The 19,791-nt window shown below is 43.1% G+C and overlaps 1 protein-coding gene across 3 annotated transcripts; it reads left to right on the top strand.

Annotated features, from left to right (window-relative positions):
* The first annotated feature begins 172 nt into the window (after positions 1 to 172).
* LOC124049134 (synaptobrevin homolog YKT6-like) lies at positions 173 to 13,505 on the top strand. 3 transcript variants are annotated; one of them, XM_046370498.1, is made up of 8 exons: positions 173 to 270; positions 926 to 1,070; positions 1,605 to 1,687; positions 1,824 to 1,924; positions 3,194 to 3,298; positions 3,497 to 3,562; positions 12,937 to 13,038; positions 13,143 to 13,505. In XM_046370498.1, the coding sequence occupies exons 2-8, from the start codon at positions 967 to 969 to the stop codon at positions 13,176 to 13,178; spliced, it is 597 nt and encodes a 198-aa protein (XP_046226454.1). In that variant the 5' UTR covers positions 173 to 270; positions 926 to 966; the 3' UTR covers positions 13,179 to 13,505. The 3 variants fall into 3 exon arrangements, 2 of the variants coding, with proteins under 2 accessions (XP_046226454.1, XP_046226453.1); XR_006841358.1 differs by having other exon boundaries at positions 225 to 489; positions 12,679 to 13,038; positions 13,143 to 13,190; XM_046370497.1 differs by having other exon boundaries at positions 228 to 489.
* Positions 13,506 to 19,791: the final 6,286 nt, after the last annotated feature.

Here is a 19,791-nt window from a genome sequence, read left to right as displayed (position 1 = left end):
GGACCACAACCATAACTAAATATTCATTTTGATGACATATTACCCTAAGTATTGCGGTACAAATAATAGTGTTTATAACGAAGTCAATAATAACAGTATATTTCTTTAAGTTATTGGAAGGAGGATTTGTAACAGCTGCTAGTGAGTGATAGTGGAAGGGGTAGGTACCTTTCTCCCGCTCAACTTTTGGAATTCTGTAAACCGGGATATCTCTGAGGATGGACGTTTTCCGCTAATGACGTGGTCAACATCCTGTGTAGTTTGGAAAAGGGGAGTTTTTTTGCTAGAAATATCTCTGGTTATAGTTAATACCACCATCGCTTAACTAAACAAGCTAGTGAAACTATATTCAAAAATAAATGTGTATTTATTTTAAACTTGTTAAAATTGTACTGAAAGCTAACGTTAATTAGTTAACGTTAAGCTAGCCTACTCGTACTATAGCCGGTAATTTCTGGTGGATCAAGTTTGTGTCGAGGAGAGAACAGGGTAAAACTACTTTATCTTACTATCTAGCTATGTTTCAAGTCTGTCGCAGTCTTTAATCGGTTAAACTGTCATTAGCAGCAACCTGTTGATTTGCTGAAATGTTGGAAGTTGATTTGATAGTGACAGTTGTGCCCTGTAGCTTTCAGATGCTAGCTAGTTCTCGAAAGTTATCTAGTTGCTAATGTTAACCGCGAGTTACAGATAACGTTGTTTGGTTATTGTACTACAGCAAAAATGGTGCCTCTAATACTGCTACCAGTATGCACAATAACTCCATTCAGATCATGTTGTAATAGTTAATCACCAAGTTTGAGTAACTAATAAGCTACACACTGTGTGTGTGAGAGAGATAATGGCACACATCAGTGTGGATAATTAGCATGACAGCAGCGGCGTGTAGCTGAAAGTGACACAGGACTTGATCTCATCGTTGCAGGCTGCCTGCGTTAGAAGACAGAGGTTATTCACACCACCACCATGAAGCTTTTCAGTCTGAGTGTGCTGTATAAAGGGACCACCAAGTCTAACCTACTGAAAGCTGCCTTCGACCTGTCATCCTTCAGCTTCTTCCAGAAGTCCAGGTAGGATTGACTCTTTGTCTATCTATCTATGGACCAGTTTCCCTGGCCACAGATTAAGCCTAGTCCTGGACTAAAAATACTTTAAATTAAGAATTTACATTAAACCTTAAGGAATGTGATTAGTCAGTGTTTTGGGAAACCAGCCCTATCGTTTATGACAGGGGGGGGGGGGCAGGTTTACCCTCCTTTTGTGGAGTAGAGCTATCCAAACCTCCCGCAGGACTTTGTTCCATCCCCAGTAATATAAATACACACATTCTACTAATCAGCTGCTCCTTGATTAGCTGAATCAGGAAGTGTGTTTGTGTAGGGCTGGTGCTATTCGTAATGCACACCCACTAGCTCTCTTGGAGAAGGGTTGGCCACACCATGTTTCAATTGTGATATGTCACCTGTTTCTTTAAATTAGTGGTGTCAGGTACCTGGTGTCAGGTACTTATCTCTGTCTGATCTGCAGTGTTGCCCAGGTTTTCCGATTGCTACATGAGTGTTAATTGAGACTTGCTTCATTATTTGTGTGTGGTTGTGTCTCAGTGTTCAGGAGTTCATGACATTCACCAGTGACCTCATAGTTCAACGCTCGTCTATAGGGAGCCGAGCCTCTGTCAAAGAACAAGGTTAGTGTGAGGACGACAGACACACCTAGGCAGCTCTCTCTCTTACACACCACACACAATACCACCCACATTCACTAACTCCACGTTAGCCCCCATAGGTGTCTCAGAGACTGAATGTGTGTGTGTTCACTCTCAGAATACCTGTGTCACGTGTATGTAAGGAACGACTCCCTGGGTGCGGTGGTGATTGCTGACGGAGAGTATCCCTCTAGAGTGTGCTTCACCCTCCTGGATAAGGTAGGACAGTATCCCTCGAGTGTGCTTCACCCTCCTGGATAAGGTAGGAGAGTATCCCTCTGGATACTGGAGCAGGGGTCTCCAGCTTTTTCTAGCATGAGAGTTACTTTTAAAAGAATGTCACAAGCTACTCCATATTTTATATATTTTTAGCTTTCAAATAGGCACATTTTTCTATTCTCCTCTACCCTAAAACTCTTCCCCGGCTCCTTAGTGTACAAGAGATGTTTTATATCAATATACCTCGTAAAACAATGGGACTAAGGGGTCCCATAAAATTATATTATTTAAGAATTCAGTTTTCCTCTGGGGGTTTTCTCCAGTTTTTTTCTCTCAATGTTACAATTATTCATACAGAAACAATGTAAATGGATGTTCTGAGTCCTTGTCAATGCTTAAATCACATTAGAAGACCAATTTTGAGTCAGAAAAACAAGAGTTTAATTCCCATTTAATTGCGCATTTAGAAATAGTGGAATGTGTCATATAGTGGTGTTACTGATTGAATTACTGCTGCAGCTTGTCATGGCAGAATATATTTTTTATTTTACCTTTATTTTACTAGGCAAGTCAGTTAAGAACAAATTCTTATTTTCAATGATGGCCTAGGAACAGTGGGTTAACTGCCTGTTCAGGGGCAGAACGACAGATTTGTACCTTGTCAGCTCTGGGATTCGAATTTGAAACCTTTCGGTTACTAGTCCAACGCTCTAACCACTAGGCTACCCTGCTGCCCCATATGCAAAACAACGGCCACCAAATTGTTACAAATAATCTTGTCAGCTAAGCCTCCTTTATAGTTAACATTTAATTTGAGAAGGTTTTTGTGGAAAGTCTTTCTGTCTACCCACAAGACCGTTATCATTACTAGCATCGCTAGCTGGCTACATAAGGAGTGATAGACAAACGCGCGCACCAAACACACAGACCGGGACAATACTGCTGAAAATTAATTGGCAGATATTGTGTTACATTTGACCATATTGACCTATTCATGTGATCTGCCTTACATTCAGACCCACTTACTCAGCGGAGTTGGAGAACTAGATGAGTTTCTGCATTTCCTATGTTAGGGCCATTAGTCATGAATTGTTAGTCGTAAAATATTACTGCCTCTGAGGATTTACCATCTGTCTTTTTGAAATTCAATTTAGAAACTCAGAGGTTTGATTGATGCATGTATCCTGCTTCGGATGAGTACTCAGTCCTGACTACTCTCTCCTTCTCTCTCCTCCCTTCTCTCTCCTTCTCTTCTCCCCTCTCTTTCAGGTGCTGGAGGAATTTTCCAGACAGGTGAGCAGTATAGACTGGCCCTCTGGTTCTCCTGACACTGTCCACTATACTGCCCTGGACAGCTACCTCGCCAAGTACCAGGTAACACACACACTCCCTTGCACAGGTTAATCACAATTGATTTATTTACATTTTGATTTGCATTAGAATACATCAATATGTTGCACACGATTGAGCTGATCTGGAAGTGAGTTCCATAGATGGACTTCTTATAACAACAAGTATTGCAATGTGGGGTTTTGTTTATGCGTTAACTTAACCCTGTTTATTTGCCCGTAGAATCCTCGGGAGGCGGACGCAATGAGTAAAGTACAAGCTGAGCTGGACGAAACCAAAATAATTCTGGTGAGTTGAGTTCTCGTGTGTGTGTGTGTGTGTGTGTGTGTGTGTGTGTGTGTGTGTGTGTGTGTGTGTTAACAAAATGTAACATTCATTTTAATTAAAGTGTAAGAACATTTTCTGAAACAAATAATGAATAAGGAGCCTTTCTACAGACAGAACAGCTGTGATGACAGAGTTGAGTGACTGAAATGTGTCATGATTCTACAATAAATGTCCATGGAGTCTTTTTGAAATGTGCTCGCATATCTACATCCATAGGTAGTATCCAAAGAGATATCCAAAAGTACTTTGATGTAAGAGAACTCCACACACAGCACTTGCAAATAAATATCTGATTTAATCTGCCAATGTTTCAGTCTTCGTCAAAGCAACTCTTTGCCAGCAGCAATACTCTTCAATGTTTACCAAATGCATTGATTAATTCATTATATCTTATTTGAACAAGAGCAGTCACATGAGGGCTATGTCATCCTACCTGACCCAGTAACTGGGATAAAGGTTATGACGCATCCGGATAGAAATATATTGAATAGAACAGACATGCTAATCTATTATCTAGAGTAAGAAATCCTGTCTGCTCTAAATATGACATTTCTGTTTGCACTGTTGGTGCACATATAATTGTGTTGCACCCTTCTAAATGTGACTCAATGTTAGTTGGAATCTACTGGTTGGAACATATTTTACTCCAAGGGAACTGTTGAGTTCTTCTCTCTTATGAAGAGTACATTTGTGATTTTTAAGTAAATCATACTCAAGCATCTGCTGGTGCTGTTTTAAGTTTGCTGCGGTGCTACTACATTTTCCAGACGTTTCTCCCCTGTGTGAGAAATATGCCTTCTCAGTTGCCTTTTCAGATTTGACTCCTGGTTGAAACATTTCCCACAATCGTTGCATGTTTGTTGTTTCTCGTTTCTCTCGTGTGAATCCTCATATGTCTGTTCAGCTGTGTCTTAGAGATGAAGCATTTGACATGTTTTTACGTTGATATGATTTCTTCCGAGTGTGAGTAATCATATGAGCTTTCAGGTGAACCTCACGGTAGAAGCATTTCCCACATTCATGACATGTTTATGAATCAAATTAAATGTTATTTGTCACGTGCGCCGAATACAACAGGTGTAGACCTTACAGTGAAATGCTTACTTAAGACCTTAACCAACAATGCACTTTTTAAGAAACATCACAAAAAAAAGGCTAGTCGAAGTCTACACACCTTCGGTGATTGGTCAACAGTAAGGATTCTTCAATTATGTGTGTTTTGTCATTTAACGGAGAAGGCTATTTATTTTTAACATTTGAGAAATGATGCACCAAACATCTTAGTAAATTGTCAAATCGCACAATTAAGACCTCTGCAGAAAGGTCCAAATATATTACAGATTTCTTGATTGATCTTAGATTAATTGAGACTTTTGAGGAAGTGAATATTGGATATTTGTTGCCACGATGTCTCAAACTGTAATATTGTTGCAAATCTTTCAACAAAAGGTGTTTAAAGGGAGTATGCAAGGCTAGGATGTTGTCCTAGCCGAGTTGTGCTAGGAGCAAACCAAACATAATGTGGACGCCTTTAGTCAGTATGTCCTTAAGGTATAAATATTTGTCACATTCTTGGCACCTACACTGAGTATACCAAACATTAGGAACAACTTCCTAATATTGAGTTGTCACCCCCTTTTGCCATCAGAACAGCCTCAATTCGTTGTGGCATGGACTCTACAAGGTGTTGAAAGTGTTCCACATGGATGCTGGCCCATGTTGACTCCAATGCTTCCCACAGAAGGGTCAAGTTGGCTGGATGTCGTTTAGTTGGTGGACCATTCTTGATACACACATGTAACTGTTGAGCGTGTTAAACCCAGCAGCACGCCTGGCACCAGCTACCATACCCTGTTCAAAGGCACTTCCATCTTTTGTGTTGCCCATTCACCCTCTGAATGGCACACATACACAATCCATGTTTCAGTTGTTGCAAGGGTTAAATGTCCTTCTTTAACCGTTTTTCTCCCCTTCATCTACACTGATTGAAGTGGATTTAACAGGTTACCTCAATAAGGGATCATAGCTTTCACCTGGAATCACCTGGTCAGTATATGTCATGGAAAGAGCAGGTATCCTTCATATTTTGTATACTCAGTGTATATGGTTTCAACCCTTAGTGAATCATCATCACCTGCCTGGTCAGATCTGACTTGGATGAAACAATTTCCACAATCTTTGCAATTATATGGATTCTCCTTTGTGTGTGAATCATCATATGTCTGGCCACATGTGTCTTAAAGATGAAGCACTTTACACATTATTTGCATTGACATGATTTCTTCCCCATATGTCTTTTCAGTTTACAATCAGGAGAGAAACATTTGCCATTAACATGACAAATGTTTAGTTTCAGCTTTAGAGTGAGTTTCCAGGTGATCTATCAAACTCACTGTGGACTCAAGGTCTTTCCCGCGCACACCACAGAGATGTTCATTGTGCTTTTATGTGTTTGGTTCGCACATGAAAAGTTAAATAAAGCAGTGAAGTAAAAATATTTTTAGACTCCTTGCAACAATGAGAAGCAGCATGTCTTTAACTAGGAGATTTCAAACAGGACAACTTTCGGTTTATGCTGCCTGGCAGAAGTCCTCCACTCTTCTGCAGTTCAGAGTAGTCTGGATTTACTGCAGAGAGGGGCTGAGGGTCACTGCTTAGTTATCTTAAAAAATATAAAACAATTCTTCTACTTTGACATTAGAGTATTTTGTGTAGATTTTTGACAAAATATTACGACAATGAAATCTAGTTCAACCCCATTGTAAAACAATAAAATGTGAAGAAATCCAAGCGGTCTGAATACTTTGGCAAAGCACTGTAAATATAATGTGGATGAAAGAGTATGTAAACATGGTTAAAGTGACCAGTGTTCTATGTCTCTATATACACTACCGGTAAAAAGATTTAGAACACCTACTCTTTCAAGGGTTTTTCTTTATTTGTACTATTTTCTACATTGTAAAATAATAGTGAAGACATCAACTATGAAATAACACACATGTAGTAACCAAAAAAAGTGTTAAACAAATCTAAATATATTTGAGATAATTAAAAAAGCCACCCTTTGCTTTGATGACAGCTTTGCACACTCTTGGCATTCTCTCAACCAGATTCATTGCACAGACCATACAAACGCTCCACACCGCGTGGCCGCCGCCACCCTAATCTGGTGGTCCCAGCGTGCACGACCCACGTGGAGTTCCAGGTCTCCGGTAGCCTCTGGAACTGCCGATCTGCGGCCAACAAGGCAGAGTTCATCTCAGCCTATGCCTCCCTCCAGTCCCTCGACTTCTTGGCACTGACGGAAACCTGGATCACCACAGATAACACTGCCACTCCTACTGCTCTCTCTTCGTCCGCCCACGTGTTCTCGCACACCCGAGAGCTTCTGGTCAGCGGGGTGGTGGCACCAGGATCCTCATCTCTCCCAAGTGGTCATTCTCTCTTTCTCCCCTTACCCATCTGTCTATCGCCTCCTTTGAATTCCATGCTGTCACAGTTACCAGCCCTTTCAAGCTTAACATCCTTATCATTTATCGCCCTCCAGGTTCATCAATGAGCTTGATGCCTTGATAAGCTCCTTTCCTGAGGACGGCTCACCTCTCACAGTTCTGGGCGACTTTAACCTCCCCACGTCTACCTTTGACTCATTCCTCTCTGCCTCATTCTTTCCACTCCTCTCCTCTTTTGACCTCACCCTCTCACCTTCCCCCCTACTCACAAGGCAGGCAATACGCTCGACCTCATCTTTACTAGATGCTGTTCTTCCACTAACCTCATTGCAACTCCCCTCCAAGTCTCCAACCACTACCTTGTATCCTTTTCCCTCTCGCTCTCATCCAACACTTCCCACACTGCCCCTACTCGGATGGTATCGCGCCGTCCCAACCTTCGCTCTCTCTCCCCCGCTACTCTCTCCTCTTCCATCCTATCATCTCTTCCCTCTGCTCAAACCTGCTCAAACCTTCTCCAACCTATCTCCTGATTCTGCCTCCTCAACCCTCCTCTCCTCCCTTTCTGCATCCTTTGACTCTCTATGCCCCCTATCCTCCAGGCCGGCTCGGTCCTCCCCTCCCGCTCCGTGGCTCGATGACTCATTGCGAGCTCACAGAACAGGGCTCTGGGCAGCCGAGCGGAAATGGAGGAAAACTCGCCTCCCTGCGGACCTGGCATCCTTTCGCTCCCTCCTCTCTACATTTTCCTCTTCTGTCTCTGCTGCTAAAGCCACTTTATACCACTCTAAATTCCAAGCTTCTGCCTCTAACCCTAGGAAGCTCTTTGCCACCTTCTCCTCCCTCCTGAATTCTCCTCCCCCTCCACCCCCCTCCTCCCTCTCTGCAGGTGACTTCGTCAACCATTTTGAAAAGGTCGACGACATCCGATCCTCGTTTGCTAAGTCAAACGACACCGCTGGTTCTGCTCACACTGCCCTACCCTGTGCTCTGACCTCTTTCTCCCCTCTCTCTCCAGATGAAATCTCGCGTGTTGTGACGGCCGGCCGCCCAACAACCTGCCCGCTTGACCCTATCCCCTCCTCTCTTCTCCAGACCATTTCCGGAGACCTTCTCCCTCACCTCGCTCATCAACTCATCCCTGACCGCTGGCTACATCCCTTCTGTCTTCAATAGAGCGAGAGTTGCACCCCTTCTGAAAAAACCTACACTCGATCCCTCAGATGTCAACAACTACAGACCAGTATCCCTTCTTTCTTTTCTCTCCAAAACTCTTGAACGTGCCGTCCTTGGCCAGCTCTTCCGATATCTCTCTCAGAATGACCTTCTTGATCCAAATCAGTCAGGTTTCAAGACTAGTCATTCAACTGAGACTGCTCTTCTCTGTATCACGGAGGCGCTCCGCACCGCTAAAGCTAACTCTCTCTCCTCTGCTCTCATCCTTCTAGACCTATCGGCTGCCTTCGATACTGTGAACCATCAGATCCTCCTCTCCACCCTCTCCGAGTTGGGCATCTCCAGCGTGGCCCACGCTTGGATTGCGTCCTACCTGACAGGTCGCTCCTACCAGGTGGCGTGGCGAGAATCTGTCTCCTCACCACGCGCTCTCACCACTGATGTATCCCAGGGCTCTGTTCTAGGCCCTCTCCTATTCTCCCTATACACCAAGTCACTTGGCTCTGTCATAACCTCACATGGTCTCTCCTATCATTGCTATGCAGACGACACACAATTCATCTTCTCCTTTCCCCCTTCTGATGACCAGGTGGCGAATCGCATCTCTGCATGTCTGGCAGACATATCAGTGTGGGTGACGGATCAACACCTCAAGCTGAACCTCGGCAAGATTGAGCTGCTCTTCCTCCCGGGGGAGGGCTGCCCGTTCCATGATCTCGCCATCACGGTTGACAACTCCATTGTGTCCTCCTCCCAGAGCGCTAAGAACCTTGGCGTGATCCTGGACAACACCCTGTCGTTCTCAACTAACATCAAGGCGGTGGCCCGTTCCTGTAGGTTCATGCTCTACAACATCTGCAGAGTACGACCCTGCCTCACACAGGAAGCGGTGCAGGTCCTAATCCAGGCACTTGTCATCTCCCGTCTGGATTACTGCAACTCGCTGTTGGCTGGGCTCCCTGCCTGTGCCATTAAACCCCTACAACTCATCCAGAACGCCGCAACCTTCCCAAGTTCTCTCACGTCACCCCGCTCCTCCGCTCTCTCCACTGGCTTCCAGTTGAAGCTCGCATCCGCTACAAGACCATGGTGCTTGCCTACGGAGCTGTGAGGGGAACGGCACCTCAGTACCTCCAGGCTCTGATCAGGCCCTACACCCAAACAAGGGCACTGCGTTCATCCACCTCTGGCCTGCTCGCCTCCCTACCACTGAGGAAGTACAGTTCCCGCTCAGCCCAGTCAAAACTGTTCGCTGCTCTGGCCCCCCAATGGTGGAACAAACTCCCTCACGACGCCAGGACAGCGGAGTCAATCACCACCTTCCGGAGACACCTGAAACCCCACCTCTTTAAGGAATACCTAGGATAGGATAAAGTAATCCTTCTCACCCCCCCCTTTAAGATTTAGATGCACTATTGTAAAGTGACTGTTCCACTGGATGTCATAAGGTGAATGCAACAATTTGTAAGTCGCTCTGGATAAGAGCGTCTGCTAAATGACTTAAATGTAAATGTAAATTCATGAGGTAGTCACCTGGAATGCATTTCAATTACCAGGTGTGCCTTGAGTTAATTTGTGGAATTTCTTTCCTTCATGCATTTTAGCCAATCAGTTGTGTTGTGACATGGTAGGGGGGTATACAGAAGATAGTTCATATTATGGCAAGAACAGCTGAAATAAGCAAAGAGAAATTACAGTACATCAAGGTCAGTCAATCCGGAATGTTTCTTCAAGTGCAGTCGCAAAAACCATCAAGCACTATGATGAAACTGGTTCTCACTAGTACCACCACAGGAATGGAAGACCTGGAGTTACCTCTGCTGCAGAATATTTTTATACCTTTATTTAACTAGGCAAGTCAGTTAAGAACAAATTCTTATTTTCAATGACAGCCTAGGAACAGTGGGTTAACTGCCTGTTGAGGGGCAGAACAACAGATTTGTACCTTGTCAGCTCGGGGATTTGAACTTGCAACCTTCCGGTTACTAGTCCAACGCTCTAACCACTAGGCTACCCTGCCGCTCCTCATTAGAGTTACCAGCCTCAGAATTTGCAGCCCAAATAAAATCTTCACAGCGTTCAAGTAACAGACACATCTCAACATCAACTGTTCAGAGGAGACTGTGAGTCAGGCCTTCATGGTCGAATTGCTTTAAAGAAACCACTACTAAAGGACACCAATAAGAAGACTTGCTTGGGCCAAGAAACATAAGCAGTGGACATTAGACCAGTGGAAATTTGTCCTTTGATCTGGAGTCCAAATTGGAGATTTTTGGTTCCAACCATGGTGTTGGTGAAAGGATGATCTCCGCATGTGTATTTCCCACCGTAAAGCATGGAGAATGAGTTTTTATGGTGTGGGGGTGCTTTGCTGGGGACACTGATTTATTTAGAATTCAAGGCACACTTAACCAGAGCATGTCTACCACAGCATTCTACAGCGATACGCCATCCCATCTGATTTGCTTAGTGGGAATATTATTTGTTTTTCAACAGGACAATGACCCAACACACCTCCAGGCTGTGTAAGGGCTATTTTACCAAGAAGTAGAGTGATGGAGTGCTGCATCAGATGACCTGATCTCCACAATCCCCCAACCTCAACCAACTTGAGATGGTTTGGGATGAGTCGGACCGCATAGTGAAGGAAAAGCAGCGAGCAAGTGCTCAGCACATGTGGGATCTCCAAGACTGTTGGGAAAGCATTCCAGGTGAATCTGGTTGAGAGAATGCCAAGGAAAGCTGTCAAGGCAAATGGTGGCTATTTGAAGAATCTAAAATAATAAAATATTTAACACCTTTTGGTTACTACATGAGTTATTTAATACTTTTTATATCTTCACTATTATGTAGAAAATAGTAAAAATAAAGAAAATCTTGCTTGAGTAGGTGTTCTAAACGTTTGATCAGTAGTGTACATATAGAGCGGCAGCAGTGTCTAAGGTGCAGGGCAGAGTACCAGGCGGTGGATGGCTAGTGATGGCTGTTCAACAGTCTGATGGCCTGGAGATAAAAGCTGTTTTTCAGTTTCTCGGTCCAGGCTTTGATGCACCTGTACTGTCTATCTGCTATATGGGAGCAGAGTAAACTGGCTATGGCTCGGCTGGCTGATGTCCTGATGATCTTCTTGGCCTTCCTGTGACACCAGGTGCTGTAGATGTCCTGGAAGGCAGGCAGTCTGCCTCCGGTGATTCATTGGGATGACCGCACCACCCTCTGGAGAGCAATGCGGTTGCTGGCTGTGCAGTTGCTGTACCAGGCATTGATGCAGCCAAACAGAATGCTCTCAACGGTGCATCTGGAGAAGTTTTATGAGGGTCTTGGCTGAATTTCTTCAGCCTCCTAAGGTTGAAGAGGTGCTGTTGCGACTTCTTCACCACAGGTTCCATTTCAGGCCCTTGGCGATGTGCACACCAAGGAGTTTGAAGCTTTTGACCCTCTACTGAGGCCCCATTAATGTGGAAGGGGGCATGCTCTCTCTGATAGTCCACAATCAGATCGTTAGTTTTGTTGACGTTGAAGGTGAGGTTATTTCCCCAGAACCATTCCGCCAGGGCCTGAAGGTTGTCTAGACGTCATTGTTGGTTATTAGGCCTACCACTGTTGTGTCATCAGTAAACTTGATGATCGAGTTGGAGTCGTGCATATCCGGCAATAGATGTCGGTCAATTGGTAATATTCATTTTTGTCTTCTAATGTATCTTTAGGGGAAAGTCATCTAAAAGTAATCAGATTACTTTACTGAGTTTGGATTACCCATTTTTGTAATTGTAATTTAACTTCAACGGATTACATTTATAAAGTAATCTACCAAACCCTGTAAATTTATCTGATTTATGTGATATCTAGCTAGTTGATACAAACCTGCTCTGTGACTTTCTTTGGTTTGAAAACCAAATCCAGTACCATCTGTAGACGTCCGTTCTCCTCTTTTGGAATGGGACATTTCTCTGCTAACGTTTTTCCACGGCCTGGGATATCTCAGAAGCTGCCACTGTTAGTCGTTCAGTAAGAAACACATTCAACTGCTGTAGTTTGGACATTTTGAGTTCAAAGTTGAGAGGTTCATATTACCACACAATCCTGCGTGCCTTATCCACCCCATTCCTGTTTCCGATTGTGGCACACCGCTTTTTTGTCTTCAACTTAGGCGGAGGTTTCAACCTAAACCCATCATGTCAACCAAAACTACAGTTATTTGGCCCCCAAATAGTTTTTTGACACCTTTATTTACCTAGGCAAGTCAGAATTCTTATTTACAATGACGGCCTAGGAACAGTGGGTTAACTGCCTTGTTCAGCTGCAGAACAACAGATTTTTACCTCGGGGATTCGATCTAGCAACCTTTCGGTTACTGGTCCAGCACTCTACCTACCGCCCACAAGCTAATAAGCTACGATGCAGTCTTGCTATGAAACCGACTGTTAACACTGTACTTGCTACGTCTAGGGGTCCTCGGCTTGCCTAATGGTTCTGAAACCTGAATGAATGTGTGGATAAATGTGAGAAGAAGAAAAAACATGCCCAAACAAAAGATTCATGGCACCAAGAAAAAACAGCAGCCTCACAGCTCTGCAAGCTAAGTTTTCCACTTCTACCCACCATTTTCATGTCAATAGCAAGAAGTTGTTTACCCGTGGTGTAGTGAACATGTTAAATTTGTCAATCTATCCCTTTTTAATGACTTCTCCACCTCATCTCTCTCAGCACAACACTATGGAAAGTCTGTTGGAGAGAGGAGAGAAGCTGGATGATCTAGTCCAGAAGTCCGAACACCTGGGGAACCAGTCTAAAGCCTTCTACAAGACGGTGAGAAACGTATTGGAACACACACACACAATTATTCATGAGAGGACATACAGTATTAGATTGCTAGTGTAATCATACTGTATGTGTGTGTGTGTTCTCCCCAGGCGCGGAAGCAGAACTCTTGCTGTGAGGTCATGTGATGTTGCTGAACCCCTCTTGATCTCCTCACCCCCCGGATGTGCCATGACTATCAGCCTACATATTATACTTCTTACTCTGCGTGTGTGTGAGCATACTGGCGAAATGGTTGTGTGGTGAAGTGTATCAGGTGATAGTTGTTGGAGCCTTTTTGCAGTTGATTAGGCCTAAGTGTTGTTTTCTGAATATGTTGAGTGAATTCTATACATTCCTAGTTGTGAAAAAGTACATGACTTGTTTGTGTGTGTGAGAAGTGAACATTGTGTGTGTGCGCATGTGTGTGTACAGTCAAGCAGGGGTTATTAAACCTTTTCAGCCTGTGAACCAAATGAGAAAGTCTGTTTTCTTGGGACCCAAGCTCATGAAAACATGCCCCCTTTTTGGGGGTCCTAAGAAAACATTTTAGTGGCCCCCCCTGTTGATGGCGGAGAAAAAAATGGATGTTTTAAAGCAAGTTTTCTGCAATTCTACACATTTTGCCAAGGGGCGGATTATTTTTTTCTGCAGTTTAACAGCTAGTTTCCTGCAATTCTACCCATTTTGACATGGCTTACATCATGTTAATATGGTATCTGAGTGAGAGTAGTTACCAAAATTAATGTGCTCCTGTACAGTGTTGGAAAAAGTACCCAATTGTCATAATTGATTAAAAGTAAAGATACGTTAATAGAAAAGTGAGTCACCCAGTAAAATAGAGTAAAAGTATTTGGTTTTAAATATACTTAAGTATCAAACGTGATTGTAATTGCTAAAATATACTTAGTATCGAAAGTTAAAGTATAAATCATTTCAAATTCCTTATATTAGACAAACCAGATGGTACGATTTTGGTTTTAAATTTATGGATAGCCAGGGGCACACTCCAACACTCAGACATAATTTACAAACAATGTATTTGTGTTTAGTGAGTCATACCAGATCAGGTGCAGTAGAGGTGACCAGGGATGTTCTCTGTTTCATGAGTCCGTCAGATCAGGGGCAGTAGAGATGACCAGGGATGTTCTCTTGATAAGTGTGTGAATTGGACCATTTTCCTGTCCTGCTAAGCATTTGAAAGTACTTTTGGGTGTCAGTGAAAATCTATGGAGTAAAAAGTAAAAAAAAGTAAATTCTATATAGGAATGTAGTGAAGTAAATGTCTTACTTCTTAAAAAAAAAATTTAAGACTCAAAAAAACCTACTTAAGTATTGCTTTAAAGTATTTTTACTTCAGTACTTTACACCACTGCCCTTGGCCACGTGGCCTGTTGGTATATTGCCATGATTACTACAAGTTTAGATAGCTGGCTAGACTGAATTACCAATCTAAAAACTGTTAGCTGACATGGCTAATTGAGTGACTGACATAACGAGAAAACTGGTGATGCACAACCACATTTCTAAATAGCACCTTGTGTATTCTACTATTCTAACTAAGTTTCAACAGTAAGTTGAGACCCCGACTGAGTTCCTAAAAAAACATTTGAAATGCATTTATTAACATCTACATTTGCCACATTTATTCTATACAGATACCGTAATGCAAACTTTTAAATGATATTATGTGAGCTAAGCCTACAAATAAAATGTATAAAAACTTTTACATTTGAGATTACTAATGTTACTGTCCCCACTACAAAATATTGTTACGTTACAGCCTTATTCTAAAATTGATAAAATACATTTGTTTCCTCATGTGTACACAATACCCCATAATGACAAAGCAAAAAGAGGTTTTTATAAATGTTTGCACATTTATAAAAACATTAACTAAAATGTGACATTTACATAAGTATTCATACCCTTTCTAGTACTTTGTTGAAGCACCTTTGGCAGCGATTTACAGCCTCAAGTCTTGGGTATGACTCTAAAAGGTTGGCACACCTGTATTTGGGAAGTTTCTCTGCAGATCCTCTCAAGCTCTGTCAGGTTGGATGGAGAGTGTTGCTCTACAGCTAATTTTAGGTCTCCAGAGATGCTAAATTGGGTTCAAGTCCGGGCTCTGGCTGGGCCACACAAAGCCATTCAGAGACTTGTCCCGAAGCCACTCCTGCGTTGTCTTCGCTGTGTGCTTAGGGTTATTTTCCTGTTGGAAGGTGAACCTTCGCCCCAGTCTGAGGTCCTGAGCGCTCCAGAGCACTCTTCATCAAGGTTCTCTCTGTACTTTGCTCTGTTCATCTTTCCCTCGATCCTGACTAGTCTCCCAGTCCCTGCCTCTGAAAAACATCCCCACAGCATGATGCTGCCACCACCATGCTTCACTGTAGGGATGGTGCCCGGTTTCTTCCAGACGTGATGCTTGACATTCTGGCCAAAGAGTTAAATCTTGTTTCTCATGGTCCGAGTCCTGTAGGTGCCTTTCGGCAAACTCCAAGCGGGCTGTCATCTTGCTTCTGTCTGGCTACTCTACCATAAAGCCCTGATTGGTGGAGTGCTGCAGAGATGGTTGTCCTTCTGGAAGGTTCTCCTATCTCCGCAGAGGGTCTCTGGAGCTCTGTCAGAGTGACAATCAGGTTCTTGCTCACCTCCCTGACCAAGGCCCATCTTCCCTGATTGCTCAGTCTCCTGGGTGGCCAGCTCTAGGAAGAGTCTGAGTTGTTCCAAACTTCTTCCATGTAAGAATGATGGAGGCCACTGTGTTCTTGGACCTTTTAATGCTGCAGAAATGTTTTGGTACCCTTCCCCAGAAAATTCCTTCGACCTCATGTCTTGGTTTTTGCTCTGACATGCACTGTCAACTGTGGGACCTTTTTTATATAGTGTGGTGGAATTATTGAAATCAAAAGGAGACTTTTAGATTTCCTAAAAATAATCCAACTTTATTCTTTAATTACTGCAGTAGTGGAGCTGGTCGGTAATTACCCCTGGAGGTGATCACTGAGAACTCAACGAGATGGTTTAAACCACAGCATTTTATAGCAAACTCCATCCTCCTTCAGTCTATATGACAAACAACAGATGTATGGATTGGGTCACAAGGTTAAGATTTGTATGAAAGATAGTTATAATTCACAGCAGACAGTATCTGCTGTAAAAAAAACAGTTCTCATTGTGTAGAGACCAGGGTCTGGCCCCCAACTCCATACGGGAGCCATCTCCCCCTGGTACCCCAGTACAGAAACATTAACTCATGCTCTGGAATGTGGTATCACCCAAAGACATCGTAAATCTCCTATCAGTGTTATCTCCCAGAGGCCCACTTTCAGTTCACACAGACACAATAGAGTTATAAGAACCCTCTATTCTGTTGCATTAAACAACCATTTGATGCAATAAAAGTATTATAACATACTCTTGTAATTTCCACCATAATAGAAAGGGGTGTGCCTTTCCAAATCATGTCCAATCAATTTAATTTACCACAGAATGACTCCAATCAAGTTGTAGAAACATCTCAAGGGTGATCAATGGAAACTCAATGCACCTGAGCTGAATTTAGTCTCATAGGTAAGGGTCGGAAAACTTATGTAAATCATGTATTTCTGTTTTGTATTTTTTATACATTTGCAAATATTTCTGAAACTGTTTTCGCTTTGTCATTATAGGGTGTTGTGTGTAGATTGACGAACATTTTCTACTTAATCCATTTTAGAATAAGGCTGTAATGTAACAAAATGTTGAAATAGTCAAGGGGCCTGAATACTTTCCTAATGCACCTGTAGCATCAGCAATCCAAAGTGGATCTCAATCCATACTTTAAGAAAGGCTGCAGTAAAGCATCGGGTAACATGGTGCCAGATAAGAGTCTTTCATTTTTCTGCCGAGAGATTCCAAAATCCGGCATGCCTTGCAAACGTGCCTTCTCTCTCCAGCCTGGCCTGGGAACCGACTCTCTACCCTTCTCCTTGTTCACTCCACACCTGAAATGAGTCCAAGCCACCAGCCAAATTCTGGTAAATGGTCTGAGATGCTGCTGACATTTTTCATCCAACAGAGATAATGGATGATGGACATACGGTTATTTTCAGGCCCTTGGACTATAAGGAACTCCCTCCAGCTCAGTTATACCAATGCATCAGTGTGTACACTCCAGGAACCACAGCCTCACTGTATGTGCCAAATGTTCTAAAATAAACCTTCATGCCGGTTCATCTTATATTATTGTAGCGATTATTTGACAATTGTGTATTCACTTGAGTAAAACCCTCACACCTGCATCCATTCTGTATATTCAGGTTAAGCTGCCTACCTATCATAGGTATGTAGCATGCCTTCTTGACTAAAATACCCTCTTCTGTTTGATCATTCAAACTTCTCTTACCGCTCTTAAATGTAACCATGTGTACATTGTATTAAATGTGAAACAAGATATGGGCTTGCAATCATAATCAATAAAATCATTTGAACCATATCAAGATTTGTGGTGGTTATATGAATCTGAATTCCACTTGCTTTCTACATTGTGTCCATAATTTATTTTAACACCAGTTCATAATTACATTCAAAGCACGTCCCCAAATAACTTTTTATTTATCTTTTTGTACTTTTACCCCTTTTCCTCCCCAATTTTTTGTGATATCCAATTGGTAGTTACGGTCTTGTCCCATCGCTGCAACTTCCGTACAGACTCTGGTGAGGCGAAGGTTGAGAGCCATGCGTCCTCCACACTGCTCGCTTAACCCGGAAGGCCAACCGAACCAATGTGTCGGAGGAAACGTGCGCGATGGGACAAGGAAATCCTGGCCAGCCAAACCCTCTAACCCGGATGACGCTGGGCCAATTGTGTCCTGCCTCATTGGTCTTCCGGTCACGGCCGGCTGTAACACAGCCTGGGATTGAACCTGGGTCTGTAGTGCCGCCTTAAGCATTGCGAGGCAGTGCCTTACTGCTGTGCCACTCGGGTGGCCCCCCAAAGAAACTTTGGTTAGAGGGAGAGACTTCTGGGACTGACATGACATGATTTATGGTTAACGGCTTAAAGAGCAAAAATACAAAACATGTAATAAACGTTTTCTGAATTCTAATTACAAAGAAACAATAAATGCAATACCCACGTGTAGCCATCTGAAATGACCACACGTACATAGCATGTGTATAGGAAATACCAGAATTGGGGTCAATTCCATTTCTATTATTGACAATTCAATAATAGAAAATTACTTATTGAAAAACAATTTTAATTCTTCAATTCGGATTTCATTGAATACTAGTAAAGAGAAAGAAGTTCATTCGCATCTGTGGAGGTGCAGAGTAATGCAGCCATAACATTACTGTGTCGTGTTTAGGAGGGAATGCACATTATATTAATTTGACAGGTTTTCTAACCAGGCAAACTCCGATGTTGGCTCACTTTAAGAGTAATGGTGCTGCTGATAGGTTCCTCATCTGGGTTGTATTCATTAGTGTGCACTGTTTCAAAACGTAGCAAAATGTTTTCCAACAGAATACAAAAACAAGTGTTTCTTATTGGATAAGTTCAGATTGTCCCCTCCTGTTTCAGTCAGTTTTCTTTCATTTGGGGCCTGATAGTGGACACTTCGGCTGCATCTCAGTCTACAGTGGCTTCCTCAGTTTGTTTCCCCTCCATCTGCACTGATCTGGCAACTGGTGATGTCATAGGTTAATTTTATTTGGTTTCACGTTGACATGGAATCCTAGGTTTTGCTAGCCTTGCCCCCTCGGCTCCTCACTCTGGGGGAGCAAAAGCTCTTCAAGTGGTTCTTGCCTCAGAAGTCCTTCTAGGAAGAGAAGGGAGGGATGGATGAAGAGAAGGGAGGAATGGATGGAAGGAGGGATGAGACAAGGTTAGATCAGTGTATTCATTACACTTTGAAATGTAAATGCCTGCTTACCGTTTGCTGCTCCCAGTGTGAAAGAAATAACCATGAGAAAAAAGTGAATGGAATGTCGGCAAACGGCTTGCTACTCCCCAGTGTGGTCTTTGTTGAGCTAGGTTACGGCTAGGGTTAAAGGGTTATGTCTGGGTTAGAGTTAGTTAGGACGGAGCCTTACTTTGATGGTTGTCTTGACGACCCCGTCAGGTTTGGGCTTCTCTCTTCTCCTGCCTGACATTGGGTTGGCCCTCCCCTCAGCGTCGGAGGGACTGAAACGGACAAGGTTGAAATATTATAGAAGAGGTCTCTAAGCAGTGTGTGTCTTACTAAGGTATTCAAGATGTTTTTCAGGTGTGGTTGATGACGGCAGGATGCAGGTCTTTAACGTTGTCCTCAAAGTATGTTTGAGTGACAGAACAACGGACCAATCAGTTAAGGGAGAAGAAAGAGAAACAGAGGAGAGAGAAACAGAGGAGAGAGAAGCCCATTCACCTTGAGTAACGGGGCGGCAGGGTAGCCTAGTGTAGCCTAGTGGTTATAGCGTTGGTCTAGTAACCGGAAGGTTGCAAGTTCAAACCCCCGAGCTGACAAGGTACAAATCTGTCGTTCTGCCACTGAACAGGCAGTTAACCCACTGTTCCTAGGCCGTCATTGAAAATAAGAATTTGTTCTTAACTGACTTGCCTAGTTAAATAAAGGTAAAATAAATAAAAATCCAAACTCATATACTACCAGGTGTGAGGTGAACAGGTGTGCTATGATATCACAGAGGTGTGTGTACGTACCCGATTAGCAGTATCTGAAGCCCTCGATTTCCATCTTAAACCCATACGGCTTCAAAACCCACTCAGCGTTATCTGGG

This window comes from Oncorhynchus gorbuscha, linkage group LG11 (genome assembly GCF_021184085.1).
Source record: "Oncorhynchus gorbuscha isolate QuinsamMale2020 ecotype Even-year linkage group LG11, OgorEven_v1.0, whole genome shotgun sequence".
Classification (NCBI taxonomy): Eukaryota; Metazoa; Chordata; class Actinopteri; order Salmoniformes; family Salmonidae; genus Oncorhynchus; species Oncorhynchus gorbuscha.
The sequence above is the reverse complement of the archived record's forward strand: the minus strand, read 5'-3'. Positions and strand labels throughout refer to the sequence as shown.

Coding starts and splice junctions, on each gene's coding strand:
- LOC124049134 (XM_046370498.1), top strand. CDS start 967: ATGAAGCTTTTCAGTCTGAGTGTGCTGTATAAAGGGACCACCAAGTCT. Junction 1,688..1,823: donor AGCCTCTGTCAAAGAACAAG/GTTAGTGTGAGG, acceptor GTTCACTCTCAG/AATACCTGTGTCACGTGTAT. Junction 3,563..12,936: donor ACGAAACCAAAATAATTCTG/GTGAGTTGAGTT, acceptor CATCTCTCTCAG/CACAACACTATGGAAAGTCT.